We start from the raw sequence: 19,776 nt of genomic DNA, 5'->3' as shown, positions 1-19,776 counted from the left end.
GAACGCGTCGAGTAATCTATCATAGATTCATAATAATTCTACAGGCAGCCCTTCGTGTACGAACGAATCGATTAAGAAAAAGTTCCCCATTTTTTTTACGAGCTCGACGAGAAAGTCTACTGATTTATATTTTTCGTAGCTTTCTTTTCGTTTTCTTTCTTTCTTTTTTTCTTTTTTTTTTCTTTTTTTTATTATTTTTTTTTCTTTTTTTTTTTAATATCGGTCTAGCAATTCGAAGATTGATTTCTGAATGAAGTAAAACGTATCCCTGTTATCGTTTACTCAACACGCAAAAACATTAATTAATTTGGGTCTTAACTCTTTCTCTCTCTCTCTCTCTCTTTCTCTCTCTCTCTCTCTCTCTCTCTCTCTCTCTCTCTCTCTCTCTTTCTATCTGTCCCTCTCTCTCTCTCTCTTTCTCTGTCTCTCTCTTTCTCTCTTTTTGTCGTTACATATCATATACAAATTTATAGTACTCCTAATATCTCCTCCTCCGAGCTATTTTCTTTCTTTCCCATTAATTTCTCTTTTTATTTTGTTTTTCATCACGTTTTCTTGTTCTTTTTTTTCCACTTTTTTCGTTCATCCGTAATATTAAGTACGTTTATAATTCATAATCCGTATTAATCCAATAAGGACATTAATCGATATAATAATGACAATAGAATGTAGTAATCGTAATAATATAATTATAGGCAAACTCTTGTAGCGTTGTACTTAGCGTTATTTAAAATAGTAGCAATATATTTTATATATATATATATATATGTATATATATATACTGAAGTTCAAGTACGGACAGAAAATCGACTTGTTATTTGCCATTATTTCTTTCTTTTTTTTTTTTTGTTCTTCTTGTTTCATTATTTTTTCTTGTTATTGTTGTTATTGTTGTTGCTGTTATTATTGTTGTTGCTTTCTTTAAACTTCCTTTTATATGTATATATAGCAATATGGAGGGAATTCACTAACAACATGCTCGAAAAGTGCAGCATTCTCACACATCTATAAACAAATATAAAAACTCTTCTTTCTCACGTCTCTTTTTGTTTTCTTTCTTTCTTTCTTTCTTCCTTTTTTCTTTCTCTCTCTTTTTTTTTTGTTTCTTTTTCATCGCTTTTATCATTTTACACGAAATTTTTTCGCACCGCTAAGATACATCATCACCGACATTAACTTGCTTTGCTCTCTTACATACGCGAACGTCTTCCCCAGACCATTCAATCGAAAAAGAAAATCTCTCGTAAAAATCTTTCCTTTATTATTGCACTGATTGTTATAATAACGATGATAATAATAATAATTAGACTCGCTCGTCGAACGTCGACGGAAAAACGTTAGGTCGAGAGGGAAAGCAGAAAATCGCCGATGAAATGTATACGTAGCGTGTGTATGTGTGTGACTTTTCACGTTATTCTTTCTCTTCGTACATCCTTCTTTCTTTCTCTATCTCTCTTTTTCTCTCTTTCTCTGTCTCTTCTCTCTCTCTCTCTCTCTCTCTCTCTCTTTCTCTACTTCTATCTCTATCTTTATCTCTTTCTCTCATACATTCTCACTCTCTTATATTAGTAGCGAAAATAAGACGTCGATAATATGCTCCTGTACACTTAAGTACACGTAAAACGATTATATGCGCGATAGAAATACAATCTTATACGTTTACAAGAAAACTAATTATATCGTGTTTGCAAGCATCAAACACGACTCTTTCACCTTTATCTCGATTATTTTCGAACTTCATCGTCGTTTCTTTCATTCGTTTCCTTTCATTCATTCACACACATACACATATTCTTCCTCTCGCGCTTATATTACTTAAATTCACTTTTTTTTTTCACTCGTATCCGAATCGCGAAGGGAACATTTTACGATCATCATGCACAAATAAAAAGAACACGCCCAATTTGGCGAACATTACTGTTACTTGACACATTGCACACGAAACATTATCTTTTTTTCTTTTTTTTTTTCTTTTCTCTTTTTTTTAAGATTTCCTTACGTTTCTATACTAATATTAATAATCATAATACAATAAAAATAAAATTAATAATAATAATAATAATAATAATAAGATTAATAAGAATAATAATAATAATAATAATAATAATAATAATAATAATAATAATAATAATAATCAGCATCATCATCGTCATCATTATCATTGATAATAATACCGTACGTACGACGAGCGATCGAGAGGGATCGATTGATCCACTGTCGCATGCAAGCATCGACGTAATTTCCTGTATTGATTAATATACACAATATTGATTTTCGACAGCTCTATTGCATGTAACTCGAACGGTACAAACGACGGAACCATGCGATCCTACATTTTTTACACTTAAGCCGTAGACAATAATAGCATTAAGAATGCCTTTAAATATTATATCAACATCTATGATCGATACGGACCACGTAGACCTTCGTTCGCGACTACTTTCATCTTTGTCCTCTGCATTTATAAAAGAGAAGTCTCTGACTAGTTTAGCATCCTGAGCTGTTTATCATTCGAACCTTTTAAATAAATGTCGACGACCCGGCAAATGATCTCGATCGATTTAAATGTAAATCGAAAGTTTCTGTAATATAAAAAAAAAAAATTTTTAAGATAAGATTGATAAACGCATAAAAGATGTTTCAAATAAAAATATAAAATATAAAGGGGACAAGAGGCATAATAAAATATAATTCGCTTAATAATGCTATCGTAGAAATTAAGATTGATTTCCAAATCCTATTTCTTTTGTTTTTTTTTTTCTTTCTTTTTTTCCTTTTTTCTTTTTTTCTTTTTTTTCTTTTTTTTTTTCTCCCAACTATCTCTATAATAACAAATTCTATTGTACTTCCATGGAATCGCGAAAAATAGCCTCCGCGAGTCCGTAACACACGAATTTCGCACTTGTTATACTTGAAGAAATCTTTCCTTCACTCGTAAAACATTTTTCACGCCCATTCACGTTCCTTTGTCCCACTTCGCGACATGAAGATCTTCCCCCCTCGAAGTCTCCGAAAAAATGGAATAGCTATGACACACCCTATCGATATCAATAACCACGTCTTGTAATCTCGCTGATTAACATGCGCTCGCGCGGATAAAAACGATTGTCCATCGAGACAGCTCGATTAATTTTTGCGTCGTTGTGCAAAGCGAAACGAAGCGAGGACGAGTCATACGTTTGAAGAAAGCATGCATCAAAGACTAAGTGCAAACGACTCAAAGCTATACGTGCTCTTCTACCATTATCAGTTACATTCATACCGAGAGTTCGTCGTTCTTTTTAGCTTCGAAAAATATCGATTTATAAAGGCAGTAACACGAGAAAATTATCTTCATTCCTAACGTTATCCATCTCTGTTTTATTTAATTTTCAATATAAAAATTATTTCGCAAAAATCGTAATAAAAATGAATCTCAGAGTAATTAATATCAATCCTTTCCTTTTTGTATCTAATCAAAATATTTCGCTGTCTTAAATCATTCGAACTCTTTTTTTCTCTTTCACACACACGCATATCTCTCTCTCTCTCTCTCTCTCTCTCTCTCTCTCTCTCTCTCTCTCTCTCTCTCTCTCTCTCTCTCTCTCTCTCTTATTCTATCTATTACACAAAATCAACTTCCACGAAGGACGCACTAGGTCCAATCGTGAAAGAAGAAATGTTGATCCTTCGGTGATACGACGGACCACTGTCAGAATGAATTCGAGATGTTTAAAACCACATTTCTTTAGCCTATGTAATTTAATCGATCTGCTGATTATATATCTCGTGTGCGAAAATACCAAGAAATATCCTCGCAAAAAGTTAAGCTGGACGGCTTTGATAAAATTAGGATCTCTTTCGAAGGACGCGAACATTGGATAAGGGTGGGCTGAGGTAAATAGTGTGTAGTAAACAGGGACAGGCTTACTTAAGTGCATATAGTAAGTCGGATAAGGGGGAAATGGAATCTTAGATATATAGCAGGTGTAATTCAGGGAAGTGCTCATTAGCGTAGATACACGGATTATACAAAAGCTTCGCGGACGGCAGAGTATACAAAGAGAATGCCATCTATCTCACATTTCTTATATTCTCTTTTTCTTTCTCTACCATTCTCTTTTCGCGTGCCTCGAAATTTAAGGTGATGCTGCTCGCGTGCTCTTAACCGAAAAGGTTAGAAAAATCGTGAGAGCGACGTAATTCTTATTCTTATTCTTATTCTTATTCTTATTCTTTTTCGTTTTCTTTTTCTTCTTTTTTTGTTATTGTTTCTTTCTTTTTCTATAACTTTTAACAGACTTGCTTGTGGAAATAAGATGCCTCTCTTCCTACGTAATATGTTTTCTTTTTTTGTTCATATATAAGACGGTACGCGGTATTTTTTCTCTTTTTTCTTTTTTCCATCTTTTCTTTTTCTTTCTTTTTCTTTTTTTTTCTTTTTTTTTCTTTTTTTTTTTTTTACTTTTTTCCATTTTCGTTTAAATGAAATCAATCGCCCTAACGCTAACGAACGCATACGCGTATATTATCATTTTGTTCCGTAATTCTCTTATTTTTAAGTTTATCTGCACACCATTTTATTATGTATATATGCATGTATTTGTGTGTTTGTGAATGTGTGCATGTGTATACATAAGTTTACATAACACGGCGATTTATTATTTACAGGAAAAGAGTTACTAACGAAGGGTAAAGGAAACGAGATAGTAGCTTTTGAATGAGCGAGGGTTATAAATGAACCCGCGCGATTCGAGCCGTAAAAATTAACTTACGCTCTAATATATCCTGTACACGGCCGAAGAGAACCGAAAATACGCGACTTTTGAACGGCTCGCGATTTATGCCGGCGTTACGTCGGCATTGCACATTTCTTATATTCTTTTATTCTTTTTTGTTCTTTTTCGATTTTCCTCCCGCCTTCGTGAAACATCTTTTTATTTTCTTTTTTATTCCTTTTTATTTTTTCTGTTTCATTGTCAATTCCGATCCGCTTTGTTTATCGAAAACGTGAGAATAACTCAGCTACTTCCGTGTCTCGATTAATTGACTAGCATTGAGCGTATGTCGCTCGATCAGGAGCTCACAACGAGCTCCGCCCTTATCGATCGGAACTGTCGGAAAATCTTTGAAAAGTTCCTTCCGCTTTTCCGACAGTTCATCGGAATCAAATAGTGCAAAATTAACGTGCGAGAATCGAGCGAATTTTTCTCTTTTCTATCGACATTTGCCTCTCTTTCTCTCACACACTGTTTCTTATTCTCTTCCTCCCTTCCCCTTTCTCTCTTTCTTTCTCTCTCTCTCTCTCTCTCTCTCTATTACCAATGTTCGAATATTTTCTCGTAAAACACTTTGAAAAAAGCGCTACATTATTTCTTATCAATTTGTAAAAAGCGAGCTTATTGCTGAGCGCTGAATAATCGTGGATTATTTAATACGGATTCACCCTCCTTGTGTCTACTTTTCTTAAATTTTTCATTGCACAGAACACTTATCTTCTTTATTCTTTCATTTTGTCCCTTACTCATCAATATTTCGAAAAAGCGTGTCCTTGTTGTTCCTTGTCACGAATTTTATATAGATCCATGGTCGCTTTGTTGATCTTCGCGGGAAACGCGAGCGAACTTTTTTGCTCGCTAAAGGAGGAAGAAGCAGCAGTTTCAGTAACGTTGCTGAAATTCATGATGCCACCTGTTGAAATCGATGTGGAATATTACGATCGAACCATTAGCTAGACCAGCTAGCAGAAACCTAAAAGGAAATATGCATCAGCCGAATTGTTTTAATGTAAAAAATTCAACTTATAATGCAAATAAATGATCGAAATTCAAGGAAAAACCATTTTACTTACCGATCGTTCAAAGTTACGATACTTACTTTTGATCATGAGAGAGTGCCAAAGAACGCACACTGCTCTCGCAAGCTGGAAAAGCGTAGAGGAGAGCAAGATTAAACGTTCGCCAAACTTCTACGATCCCTTTGTCACCACCGGTCATCAGATACTCGCCATCTCTGCTCAATAGCAAGCACTATACGAAATTAAATAATGGCATTAAATCGATGAATTTATCGGCTTATCAACGAAGATCGAAACGCCATTTCTACCTGAAGATTATCGTTGTGCGATTCATGACGTAGACGCTTTCCATTAATGGTGAAAGCAGCGACATGTCCACGTTCATAATTTACAACGATTACACCTTCCCGCGACATAGCGATATTTTCGGGAGATGAAAATCCATTTGGTGCTCCGAGGGACCTTAGAAGATCACCGAACGTCGTGTGTACTAAGACAGGTCCATCTATATTTCGAGAAAATCAGTTAAAGAATTTTAATATTTACTAATTGCTTAAAAATGTTAATGCATGATGATATTAAAAAAAAAAAAAAGAAAATAGAAAGGAGAAAAATATTAAAAAAAAATATACGATCAAAGAAAATTCACGTACAGTAGGAACCGGAAACGACCAAGCCCAATTCGGCCGAAATGACAACAGCCGTGACCGGTTGCTCGTGACCCGTCAATGTAGCACGAGGAGCAGGTGCTTCACCTTCTCCGACAATAGTCTGCGTTCTAGCGTTCCAATGCCATAACAATACCGTACAGTCGGCACTTCCGGAAGCAATATAGCAATCAGAGGTAATATTGCACTCGCTACGAGATAAACACGTCACCACACCGTAATGCCCGAAAACGATCTGGACAATTTTGGCTAGAAAAATACATTTTAGAAAGATCCGATATTAAAATAATTAATTTCAGTGATATATATATATATATATATATATATATATATATATTAAATTATTTTTTTAATATAATATTTGATATTAATATACTCAAACAAGTCGTTTTTTTTCGTTCATTTTTATTCGTTTTGTTACCTGTCTCAGTTGAGAACACACGGAAACTGTTATCCCAAAAGCCACAAGCTACTAAAAATCGACTATCCACTGTGGTAACGAAACAATTACTTCGAATTTTTAATTTCTGACTGAAATTGTCACCCAAATGACGACGCAATGCTGGATTCGAGCTATTTGCTGCTTGTGCTAAAACAACAAATTTTTACGATTGATTATGTTAGAGAGACAGAGAGATTTTTCTTTCATAATTTCTTTTCTCTAAAAACTCACATAAAACTGGATCCATGGAAAGAGGTTGATTCGCTGCCTGAGCTTGTGGTGTATCGGCATAACTTGGGGATTGTACTGATGCTATAACAAAAAAGAAGAAAAAGAAAATAAATTTTTATCAGAAACATTATTCTCTCTATATCTTATCTGATTGAAAATACTTATTGTATGAATTATTTATCGTTATTAAAAAATGATAATATAATATCATGCTATTTACCAGCATAATTTGTATTCCATCGATTAACAGCAAATTGTTGTCCGGTTGTAACAGTAACGACCGATGGTAATGGTAATTGCGGATAGGTATTGGCCGATATATGACAGATCGGTGAATTCGATGGGAACTTGATTGTCATGCAAACGTCATCCGGTATACTGGAGAACATCATCGGTGACTGCAAAATGGGAAGAGTCTTATGCAGCTTCGTCGAAGAGCTCCAAAAAGTATCCTAAATCGTAGAGAAAAGGGTACATAGCTTATCGATGAACTAACATATAGCTCTGTAACCTTTTCTCGAAGTTTTTGTTTTCATTGAATCACGTATGTACGTTTCGTTGACCTTCCGTTGAAGGTGACATACGTTCGAGGAATTCGCCAAGAATCATAACGACAAGTGTCAAAGTAATTAAAAACGAAAAAAAAAAAAAAAAAGAAAAGAAAATGCGTTTCTCGAAAGACTCACCAAATGCATAGCCGAGCTTCGAGGTGGATGCGGTTCCATTAAAAGCTGTGACGGAGTCTGTCCAAAGTTTCTTATCTGATTCTCTATCGCTTCTCTCATCACTGAATCTGTTATCGCATCAAGATCCACGCTACCTTCATATGTGAGATAATAAAATACGTTTGTGGCTCGTACCGCCTCAGGACCTATTGAAATCGAATACGAATCGATTAAGAAAAAAAGTTTCTTAAATTATAAAAAATTTTTGATACTTTCGAATTAATACTTCAAAGGGTCATTTTAAAATGATCCGATCATTGATTTCGATACAAAACAAATGAAATTTAATTAAAAATAAACATAAATCTTGTTGATTTCCTTCAATTTCTTTATTAATTGATGTAAATTATTAGACAACGATTTCTTTTTTTTGCTCATAATTATCAACGAAATTTCGATCGATTGTTATTATTTGAATTTTTCGAAATATTTCAAGTCCTCAGGCTACGTCAAGACAATCTTCAAAATCATTCGTGGCCGGTATTTCCGTTTGGCGCTACTTTCGGCTGGTTGGTAATCTTTGAAATGTGTTGCATATTACGAGTGAGACGCATTGTCGCACCCGGCACACGTGCCTAATTGCTCAAGACACGGTGATGGTAAAGATGGAAGCTAACTAAAGACTAATTCCTTCCATACGTCGGCCACCCTTCTATTTCTCTCTCTTTCTTACACATATACTTCCCTTATACACATGCATAAATTTCCAAGTCTTTTCACGAAAGAGAAGGAGCATCTTCGAGGAAGCGCCGGATATAGAGGCGCCACCGGTAATTAACATCCTCCGAAATTCAATCTGACTCGACTAGCCTTGTCCCAATAGACGCTTCTGATTCATTCTCTTACGACTCGTAACATTGTACAAACTGCGGTATCTCAATTTCAAAATTCAGCATACCATGAGAAATCTAATTTCATTATTATCAATCGATATTCTTTGTGTTATACAATCGAAAAGAAAATATAATATTTCTTTTTACTCTAAATTGTAAATAAGTATGATTAAAAAAACGATTGTGAGATTTAAATTGAAAAAGAAAAAAAAAACTCATCTCTTTTCTAAGTTATCTCTTTTTAACGAATGTAAACTCACCTTTCTGCTTGTAACCAAATATCAAATCGATCCATTGATGTAATTGACAAGATACGAATTCAGACTCGAGTGCCTGAAAATAAAATATAATTCGAAATATAGCTCGAAAATTCGATAGACTTGGTTCGTTTGAAAATTGTCGATGATTCACCATTCGATTGATCCTTATAAATTCTTCAGGTGATGATGCCCAAGGAGGTAATTCAACGTTACCAACCGCGCTACCGTCTTCCTGTCTGCCAAGGCGATAACGATTGCTGTTGACAAGCATTTCCGGCAGGAAGAAAAATTCTGGTATAAGTTCCTGTTAACAAGGACGAAAAATTTATTATTATTACGTTCGCGATAACAACGATAGACACGAGGAGAAACTTCTATACGTCTCTTTAGTAAAAAGGCGGAGCATGCACACGCCTCTAATATGTAAATTTCGAGGTGGGCCGACCACTCGTTTGCAACGTTTCAAACTCAACGAACCTTGACATCCGACGTATCGCGCTGACAGTTCTTCCAGGAAAGTGCAATGGATGAGAAAAGTCTATTCGGATAATCAAACTTTCCGCCTTGGAGTGCCAAGAACATTGTGGTCATCGGTTCCTAAAAAAACAAAAACAAAAAAAAATAATAATAAAAGATCAAACAAGTATATTACTAGATGACTCAAACAAAAAATATTTAATATTAAATAACATTAAAAAAAAAAAATTTTTGTATTCGATTTACATAATTTTTTTTATACATTTACATCGGAGACATGTTTAAACATTTTAAAATGTAATTCGATTCGAAATAATTCGAGAGTTTCACGCTATATAAAAAGAAACGTATCTTCGTCAACATTCTATATGATGAATGGAAAGAGCATGGTTAACTAATGTCAGCGCATAAATCTTATCCTTTTTCGATGACCGGAAGCATGAAAAAAGGGCGGGTGACGAGGCGTGGTAGAGGCGGCACCACTTTAAACGGCCACTTAAGGGCACTTTATAAGGACCACTTTATTCTGACATCTACCGCTCGCTTTTCATCCTCCGTTGATCTATAACGGAATGAATCGTCGGATCACTTGCATTTTTTCAAAATTCCGATCATTTTCTCACAGTAGATATCTGATATTTCGTCGATAATAAAATTTAGAACTCTCGAATCAAGACTCGAACAAAACTAATCTCATCTTTTTGGATTTGTTTTTATTGAAATTATTATAATCCATTCAATTTATATAAAATAAAGAATGACTCGAAAAATTTCATGATAATTAACTTAAAATAAATAAACATTCTACACAAAAGTAATCGAACGGTGTAATAAAATAATTTAAAATGTATCCAAATGACTATAAATAAATAGCTCCCATGTTCTTTCTTCGAGAGTCGTCCAACGATCGTGAAATTCTTTGAACACGCCTCGAATAACTGTGAACAGAGAGCTATAAAGTCATAATTTCTTTACGACATGGCCGATTAAACGATAAAACGCATGAGAAATAAGAAAATCGACGTGGTCTCTCATCTCAAGATACTTATCGCAAAATACTCGTTTCGCCGATAGTTAAATGAAAGGGCGTCGGGCAGGATTCAAAAGTTCTAGAATCGGTAAATCGAATAGCGAGATCGTAAACGTCATGACAGAGCAATGCGCCACTAGTTTAGAATCTTTCTTCTTAACGTTCTCGACGAATTTATGAATCTCTTTGAAAATCAAACCGGGTAAGATGTTTTCCGATTATCAGGAAGACAAGATATTCGCTAATATACAGAAACCCTAATTCTGAATTTAATGATAAAAATCTCTCAAATATTTATTAATCTGGAAAAAAAAAGCTAAGAGTAAATATATAATAACTTACCACGCGTATCATCCAATTCAAAACAAACGCTGCTGTAGAATAATGCGTTCCATAATGGAACGGTGGTATACTGTCGTGTTCCCAACTTTGGAAACGTTCTTCGAAATAAGCCCTCCTACTGGGATTCAAAGCACCGATTGGCTATAGAGAAAAGAATAACAATATTATACAAAATATGTAACACTTTATATGAGATCAGGAAAAATAAGAATTTACCTTTGACAGATCGCGATAATTGCTAGGTAAGCTTAAATCAAGTTCCTTGGTCTCATAATTCGTCAGGACCCAAGGAAAGACTGGATACTGATTCAAATCGTTGTAAGTTCGACCTGAAATGAAATGTTTCATATAAGTTCGAAATAAACGAACAAAGATGTTTTATTGATTTTAACCCGGAAGAAACATACTGTTTCTTTCGTACTTAGAAAAAAGGAAGAAGAAATGAGAAAAAAAGAAAAGAAAAAAAAAAGAACGATCACGTAGGTAATTCATACTGACGATTTCATTTTTAAATCTCATTCCGAGGAGGCCCAGAAATAGATGAAGTACGACCGTCGGAGGCTTTAAATGAGAAGCACGATAACTGGGCCAGTTTTTTCTTCGATCTTACGCGCGAGCCACCCTCGCATATCTACTCGCACGCGTAGTACCAAGAGAAAGAAAAAAAAAAGAAAGAGAAAGAAAAAGGAAAAGAGAGAGAGAAAGAGATAGATAGATAGAGAGAGAGAATATCGCGGGTGATATACGAGGATAGCTAGGCCAACTCTATTTTTACGAAAAGTGAGTCTTCGCTCTCAATGGGCCACGGTGCTCCGTTTAGTAAACGCATAACTCAGAGCGTGACGGCTAATCGCTCCTGAAATTGTCGGCAGGCACCCCCTCTCCTTTAAGAAGTAGAGCCCCTCGACGGAATCCCATTCCGAGATGCATTAGTGACGGCAAAAGTCCGCGCTAGCTACTCCTGCCAGTTCGTCTAATCTCTTTCCCTGTCGCTAATTAAAGCACGTCAGCAAGTCCTCGTCAGACACGTAACGTTTCACTGGGAACGGTCTAAATCTTTTTGCTTCGTGAAATGAGCTGTTTCATTTTGAGAAAAGAATTTCCTTTCGGTTCGAACTAATAAGTATCGAACTTAATCAATGATTATAAATCTATTCTATAACTATTCTATACACATGCATATCTAGACATTATGCTTAGACATTCAATTGATAACAAGTTCGCTAAAAGAGATAGTAAAATCGAACGTTAAACAGTAAAATATAAAAAGAAAAAAAAATGGAAAAGATAAAGAAGACGATGAGAAAATAGGATAGAGTAGAATAAAAGGAATTTTTCGCGGCTTCGAAGTTACAACCGCGAAAGACAGGCGCGTCCCGTCGTCACTACAATGCGCCGTAAATCGTGAGACAAGTCCATGAGGGAGAAAGAGAAAGAGAAAGAAAAAAAGAAAGAGAAAGAGAAGAGGGTTGTGGAGGTCCGCAGGAAGAGAACTCGGACCGAGAGACGAGGACGGCGGCTTGAATAATAGCACGGTCGCGTTATGCATCAAAGTCATTATTAATGGTAGCGTCGCCGTGAGCGAGTGCTCTCGGAACTCCTCGCGACAAGCGGAATGTCCCTTTGCCCTCCGCCTTCGCGCTTAACTCCCTCCTTGGATTCGCACTCGAGTCCTTCCACCTCTCTTCCTTCTTTTTACGTATCTTTTCTTCTTTTCTATATCCATACCCTCTCGCTTTTCACATTTGAAATTTCACTAAATTAAGAACGACGAGATATTTACAGTGCGATACATTTTTCATTTTCATCAATTTACATTTGATTATAATACTTCGATCAACGACCATTTATCATTTATCATTCATTCATTGCATTATAAATTGTACTATGTGATATATCTAGTTTATTATTTTGTTTTGTTTTGCTTTTTTTTTTTTTATACATATATGATTATCGATAATGAGTTATCCTGTTTCTCAATTAAACACGTTACTTGCTAATAAAGATAAACTTATAAACTCTAAAAAGGTTCTAGAAAGGTTCTATAAAGTTTGATAAAAGCTTCGTTGACTTAATCGACTTTTTTTGAAACATCCTGCATAATATATGAATACCTATCACCTTTTTATTTCTTTCCTTATCTTTTTTCTTTTTATCCTTTCCTCGCTCGTTTCAACGCGCGACAAGGCGACGTTATAATAAGTACGATACGCGTCGAAAGAGACAAGCTCGTTCTTAACCATCCGGTGTTAAGATTTAGTCAAGCGTGTATATATTTTTCAAAGATAAAAAAAAAAAAATGAAGCAACGGAAAAAAAAGTCGTCAATGAACTGACTTATCTGTATATCGAAAAATAATATATTTTTTCATTTTCAAAATTTGTCAAAATCGTTCGATCTTTCAACTTGTCACGTTGCATCTTCGACATTCCATAAGAATTTCAGAGTTTAATATATATATATATATATATATATATATATATATATATATATATAACAAAAAAAAGGCAAAAAAACTAATATTTTTTACATAAATTTTCTCTCTAAAGCTGACACCATTTTCTTGCGTCTCAAAATTCTGGGCCACCTTGTATCCAAGCTCAACCTGACTGACTCGACTCGACTTTCCTTGCCACACCGAAGGAAGGCTAGCGTCACCGTCAAATTTACGTCTGATCCTTACCTTAATTAATTCGAAACAAACAAACCAATACGAAGAAAGTCGTATAACATGAGATACCCGCGTTTAGCGTTGTTCATAAGAATATGAAAGAATCGAGGATGCAAATGGCGGTCTTCCAAAAGGACTCTCGTCATTCTTTCTCTCTCTCCCTCTCTCTCTCTCTTTCGTTCTTTTTCTTCGTACATCATCTTGTAACGCGTGCTATTTATTCGTGCAATTAATATATAACGCTCGTAAATAGCGACAGGGGCCACCCTCTGGGCATTGGCTTTCGCACGCCGAAATACGAATAATTACCCGTCCGTGATCATCGCCGTCATTAAGAAAGCGTGGCATAGCGTGGGCGAACAGAAACTTTATGCCCCGATTCTTGTTCTTTCGTGTTCGCTCGTTAACTCTATAAGAATGTAGGTATACCTTCCGATCGTGTAAGATCGAAAACTTATTCTTTTTTTCTTTCGTTTTTTTTTTTTTTATTTTTTTTGTCTCGAAAATGCATTTAACCGTTCGATCGAATTCGATATTAAATATCTTTCTATAATTTTACGAGCACTGTTATTAAAATTTCATTGGAATAAGATTAAATGAAATGAAAAATGAAATGATAAACCATATGATGAACAAAATAAATTGAAAATGAAATCTTTCATCATTCGATCGCATATCCCTCGAAAAATATTAATCCCTCCTTAGAAAACGAAGGTGGTATGAGAAAAGGGGTAGCACGAAGGTCAAACCACCTCCAGGGCAACGTCTCGAGTTTCGTGATTTCGACTACCGCATCGAGGGAAGCCGATATTAAAACCAAAGAGAAACAAAGAAGCGGCATCGAAAACCCGCTTGGAGGGTCGCCGCGGAGAAACCGAGACGAAAGAAGAGAGTCGGTGTGTCCCTAGGGAGAGGATTACCAAGGCCCACGACATAGGGATTACTCGCATGGGGTAGCTAAAGGAACACAGGGCTGATTGAGAACATCCCTAATGCGCAACGACAGACTCCATCCGCCCGTGCGCAGCCATAAAAAGCTCGACTCTGCTTCCCTCTCTCCTTTTCTATTCTCTTTTCTATACTTCTTTTTCTCTTTCTTTCTTCTTTTCTTTGCATCTCTCTCTCTTTCTTTACGAGAACATCAATACCAATGTTTGCTATTCAATTCGTAACATTTTCCGCTTACACGATTGATAAATAAATCGCTTCTTTTTCTTGAGAAAATATTTTTATGATTTAATCAAATGCGTAATCATTGACGATTTTACTTACCAGCAATCGTATTTAAGAACATCAAATATTCGAAGTTCGAAATCTCTCGACGCTGCCATTTCTGCGTCATGTTGGAACTTCTCATAAGCTGTCTTGGCGACATCATCGATGCTCTCCTAAAATGAACACAATCAAAAGATTAATTTTACAATCGTTTAAAATCGAACAATCTTACAAAGCGATAAGAATAAAGCAAGCTAATAGATATTATATTTTAATAAATACCGCGACGAAGTACGATATACGCATTTCAAAACAAGAAACTCCTAACGAGTTTGTCTCTAACCTGCTGAGTAAATTAATTTTTACGACTGATTCCGAGACGTGTAATTATCATGTAACGTTGATCAGGACAAAAATAATTTCTAGTTATCTTATTTTTATTAAGATTGTTATTAATAATATGTTCCTCCAATCGATAAATTCATTGTAAATAGAAAAATTTGCGGACGTCTTTCCGTCATAAATGGAATTCTTTTGAAGATTTCGAAATTACAATTGAATTCGTGGTCGTTCGACGGAAAATGAATAAATAAAAAAAAGAAAAAAAAAACGGATCATTAACAAACGTATTTCTTTCGTTCTTTTCATTTTATTTTATTTTATTTTTTTTTTCTTCTTTTTTTATGTCGGTCCTTCCAGTTACGATAACCATAAAAGGTAAGGATTTACTTTTAAAAACGATCGAAAGGACAAAATTCCTTCTCTCTTTCCTTCTCTATCTATCTTTCCTCGCGAAGTAGCCCCAATGCTAAGCACGATCCAGATCCGATCGATAAGCCGCAAAAAAGCTCCTCGCGAATGCGCGATATAACGTTTTCATTATACGGCCTGCGTTCGGCATTCCTTCGACGATCCTCTCTCGCGATACGGAAGGAGAAAAGATCGTCGTGGTTTCTCCTTTCTTTCCTTTTTTTTTCTTCTTTTACTCTTTCTTCTCTTTTTTCTTTTTCCCTTTTTCTTTTCCTTGCTCCCTTCGTTTCTCTCTTTCTTTCTCTCTCTCTCTCTCTCTCTCTCTCTCTCTCGGTCGTTCTCATCCAGTTTCCCGTAAAGAAGGATCGTCGGGATACAAGTCGAGAGAGCGTCACGGCACCGATTTTATATAGCGACTTTCATTGTTTCTCCTTTTTCAACGAGGATGTGAAGAGTTAAGAGAAAGAGAGAAAGAGAGAAAGAGAGAGAGAGAGAGAGAGAGAGAGAGAGAAATAGAGAAAGAGAGAGCTTGAATCAGATGTCGGACGTAAGGACTTGACTTTGCCGTATATTTATGGTTCGGCGTATCCTTCTCGCCGATTCAAAGCCTTTCTTCTTCTTGCGTTCTCCCTCTTTCTCCTCCTCCTCCTCCTTCTCCACCTTCTACTCCTTCTTCTCTTCTTCTTCTTCTTCTTCTTCTTCTTCTTCTTCGTCTTCGTCTTCGTCTTCGTCTTCGTCTTCGTCTTCGTCTTCGTCTTCGTCTTCGTCTTCGTCTTCGTCTTCTTCGTCTTCGTTTTCTTTTACTTCGCTTCTCTCGTACGTAAGAGGGCTTAATGGATGGCCCGAAATGCGGATACGCGAAACCTCTGTTCTCGCCGCTGTTTGCTTCCCTTTCTCTTTCTCTCTCTCTCTCTCTCTCTCTCTCTCTCTCTCTTTCTCTGTATCCATCCGTATTTCTTCCTCCTTCTTAGAGGAAAGAAGGGGTAGAATATAGGCATATCGTAGCTTTCAAATTCTCTTCGGGATGCTTGCGACAAAGAGAGAGAGAGAGAGAGAGAGAGAGAGAGAGAGAGAGAGAGAGAGAGAGAGAGAGAGAGAGAGAAAGAAAAAAGCTAGTAGAGCCTTTTTACTTATCGAACGAATCAACATTGGATATCGTACACCTTCGAACGGGGATCTTTCTTACGAAATGATTTTATAATTCTTCGTTTTGCGTAAATTCAGGATCGTTTATAAAAAAAAAAAAAAAAAAAAAAGAAAAAATAAATAAATAAATATTTATAAAATCTCATAAAATACTTGACATTTGACAAATGTATTTACTTAGTTAAATTAATATTTAATTGATAATAGAAAACAACGAGGACGTGACTAATGATCCGTAAAAAAAAAAAAAAAGATTCCTCTTTAAACGTGATCAGTGAGTTTAAAATTTTTAATCTATTAGGAAACATAAGTAGTCCCTTTCTCGATCATATCGAATCGATCCGCTCGCTGGTAACTTCTTGTTTTTATGTGAAAGGAGAAACGCTATAAATTGAGGAAGCATGGTCGAAAGAACGATCTACGTTCAAAGATTTAATCCGTCCCTGAGTTAGAGTGTCCCTCTGAGAAAAAGAGAGACAAAGAGAGAGATAGAGAGAGAAAGACAGAGAGAAAGAGAGAGAGAGAGAGAGAGAAAAAAGAGAGAGAAAGAGAGAGAAGAGAGAAGAGAGACAAAGGAAAGAAGGAATGCATCGAGCGTGTTCATTCCACACGACGTGGCCGACGATATCCAACGAAAGATCAGCCGGAGATCGGCGGAGAAACTTGGAGACTGGGCTACAAAAGGAGTCTTCGTTTCTGAAACGAGACACTCTCTTTCTCTCTCTCTTTCTTTCTCTCTCTCTCTCTCTCTCTCCCTTTTTTCTCTCTTTTTTCTCTCTATCTCTATCTATCTATCTCTCCCTCTCTCTTTTTCTCTCTCTTTTGCTCTATTTGCTCGTGTGGCCTTTGGTACTCACCTAGTCTGCGGAATCCCGTATTTGATGCCAACGCCGACTCGCGGTAGCGCCTTGATCACCTTTTTCACCGTCGCCTGATCCGGGAACGCGAAAAGGATCGATGCTGTTGACAAAAAGGCGTTAAACCGAAGATTATAGTTGGGGCGGCATAGTTTCAACAGGCGGACGAATAGATCGGGACGAAATCTCTTCGTTGATGGTTTCTTCGAATATATATATATATAGGATATTTATATTTTTTGATCTTCGTTATATCATCAATAAATTTTCTTAACCTTTACGATGATATATAATATCATTGATCGATATCGTTACAAAGTTATCTATAGGATAATATTACGACAGAAATATTTCTTGGAATAATATCATCCATCTTAACAAAAGTCAAAACATTTCAATCTTGTTGAATAAATATTTGAAATAAATTTTCCTCTTTCTATCTATGTTCTTAATACGATAAAGATATTAATGGTGCAAGCAAAATGTTAATCATATTGAGCAACATTTTACTTCATAAGAACATGCAAGAGGGACTAGAAGAGGGTTTCGTTTGAACCGTTTCGCTTGCGCCGGCCATCTCCCTCGGGAGTTCAAAGGGTAACGTTTTATTAGACAGTTACCATAAATACCTACTACTAATTTATGAGTCAGTGGATGTGCTAAAATAAGAGATAAAAGATGACTTTAATTAAGAGACAAAGAGAAGTTTAGAATGGAAGGGATGAAGTCACAAAAGGAAGCGAAGGTTAGACAAAACAAGTCTTATTGTACAATTAAATTTCGTTATACACTTGAAAAAAAAGAAAAATAAAAAATATATAAATTTTCGAATTTCATCTAACATATCGAAAAAGATACGAAATTCCTCGTTTCTATTTCTACAAGTATTCATTAAAATTAACAAACCAAAACTATCGGTTAATTAATAACGAACTAGTTCCCTTCGCACTATCTTTGTCGGCATGATCGTGATTATATCCGTACGAATATCGAACGCATTCTCCATCAAGAAACTTAATCGGCTGAACGAATACGCAAATAATCGTTAGTTTAATGCGAGCCTACCTCGTCTCTCTCGCGCGTTAATTAATTACACCGTTGCTAAGGATCGTGTATATGAGGATCCAAGAACGAAAGGAGAGGAGGAATATAAAAAAAAAAAAATAAAAATAAAAAATAAAAAAAAAGTATAAAAAAAAGAATATATAAAAAAGAAAGACAAAATCCGACGCGAGATGTTCTCTTCGAGAAGACGATCACGACGAGATGGCGTGTCGCGAAGCTGTAATCGTACGTAATATTACATTTTATTTCTTTCTTTCTAGAATACGTGATTCCAAGCGTGCCGTTAAACGTTTCAAATCCATACCCTTACCGTAAGGGTAATACTCGATGTATAAAGTAACTTATTTTTTTTTTTTTTTTTTTTTTTTTATTATTCGACGATTTATCGCGAGATCCAACCAGAGGCACCCAGCATCTAACTCTTTTTCTTTTTCTTACCTCTTACCCTCTCATCCTCTCTTCCCCCTCTTTCTCGTCTTAACGAACGCGTCTTTCCAGTGATTTTTTAACGAACCACCGAGGTTTCCACCTCGCTAAGGATGACATTCCACCGCTTAAAGTTTCACGACGCATCGAAACTCCGAAAGATCAGATTAGAATCGGACGACACTCGAGAATTTATCTGCGCTCCGTAAAAATAATCAGCGGGGTAGTCCCAGCAGGATCGGCAGGTACAACACGACTCACCTACACTAAGTCTTTCTCTCTCTCTTTCTCTCTCACTCTCTCCTTCTCTCTCATTCTATCTCTTTCTCTTATTCTCAGTTAAATAGGTATTACGATCGCATTCAAAAAAAATTTTTTAATACTCGACTTATTTTTATTACTCGATCTCCTTTTCCTCCCAGAAATAGATTCGTTCGATCGATTGAACGTATTTAAAATAAAAATTAAAAAAAAAAAAAAAAAAAAAAAAAAAAGAAAAAATGATTTTTTCGTTTGGATCGTAAAGCAGGTGTGTTGTTAAATCGCCGAGAAATCTTCGAGCTTGTAATAAATCGATCTTAGAAAAAGACATACCACGAGGTCGGTAAGGATATTTATTGTGTAAAAACTGCGAAGGGGTCGCACACCTAACGGCGAGCCCAGAATTCCGTCGTCGGCACTCGTCGTGGGATTAGATCGCGTCGCGTGTGAAATAACGCAGAACGGACTCTGTAGGAGCAAGAAAAGGAATGTGCCTCTCTCTCGATTCCATTTCGGAGATCTCGTTGGACCCTGTTATATAGCGTTGAAAGTATAACAAAAGATAGGAAGGGGAAAAGAGGAAAGAGAGAAAAAGAAGAAA

General features: G+C 35.9%; 1 protein-coding gene across 2 annotated transcripts in view; it reads right to left on the bottom strand.

Annotated features, from left to right (window-relative positions):
- Positions 1-323: 323 nt before the first annotated feature.
- The window catches only part of rg (A kinase anchor protein rugose), a 197,911-nt gene continuing 178,458 nt past the window's right edge, over positions 324-19,776 (bottom strand). For both annotated transcript variants that reach the window (XM_085655316.1, XM_035868671.2), the window contains 15 exons: positions 17,424-17,526; positions 14,728-14,843; positions 11,001-11,113; positions 10,785-10,925; positions 9,413-9,532; positions 9,087-9,239; positions 8,936-9,008; positions 7,804-7,988; positions 7,338-7,569; positions 7,118-7,198; positions 6,866-7,033; positions 6,430-6,693; positions 6,085-6,281; positions 5,857-6,008; positions 324-5,730 (listed from right to left, as the gene is read on the bottom strand). In XM_085655316.1, the coding sequence (XP_085511442.1) occupies positions 5,640-5,730; positions 5,857-6,008; positions 6,085-6,281; positions 6,430-6,693; positions 6,866-7,033; positions 7,118-7,198; positions 7,338-7,569; positions 7,804-7,988; positions 8,936-9,008; positions 9,087-9,239; positions 9,413-9,532; positions 10,785-10,925; positions 11,001-11,113; positions 14,728-14,843; positions 17,424-17,526 (2,189 nt within the window). In that variant the 3' untranslated portion in view covers positions 324-5,639. The remainder of the gene's footprint in view (positions 5,731-5,856; positions 6,009-6,084; positions 6,282-6,429; positions 6,694-6,865; positions 7,034-7,117; positions 7,199-7,337; positions 7,570-7,803; positions 7,989-8,935; positions 9,009-9,086; positions 9,240-9,412; positions 9,533-10,784; positions 10,926-11,000; positions 11,114-14,727; positions 14,844-17,423; positions 17,527-19,776) is intronic.

Source organism: Vespa mandarinia, chromosome 2, assembly GCF_050613455.1.
Source record: "Vespa mandarinia isolate Hongniang chromosome 2, ASM5061345v1, whole genome shotgun sequence".
Classification (NCBI taxonomy): Eukaryota; Metazoa; Arthropoda; class Insecta; order Hymenoptera; family Vespidae; genus Vespa; species Vespa mandarinia.
This window is presented reverse-complemented; position numbering and strand designations above follow the sequence as displayed.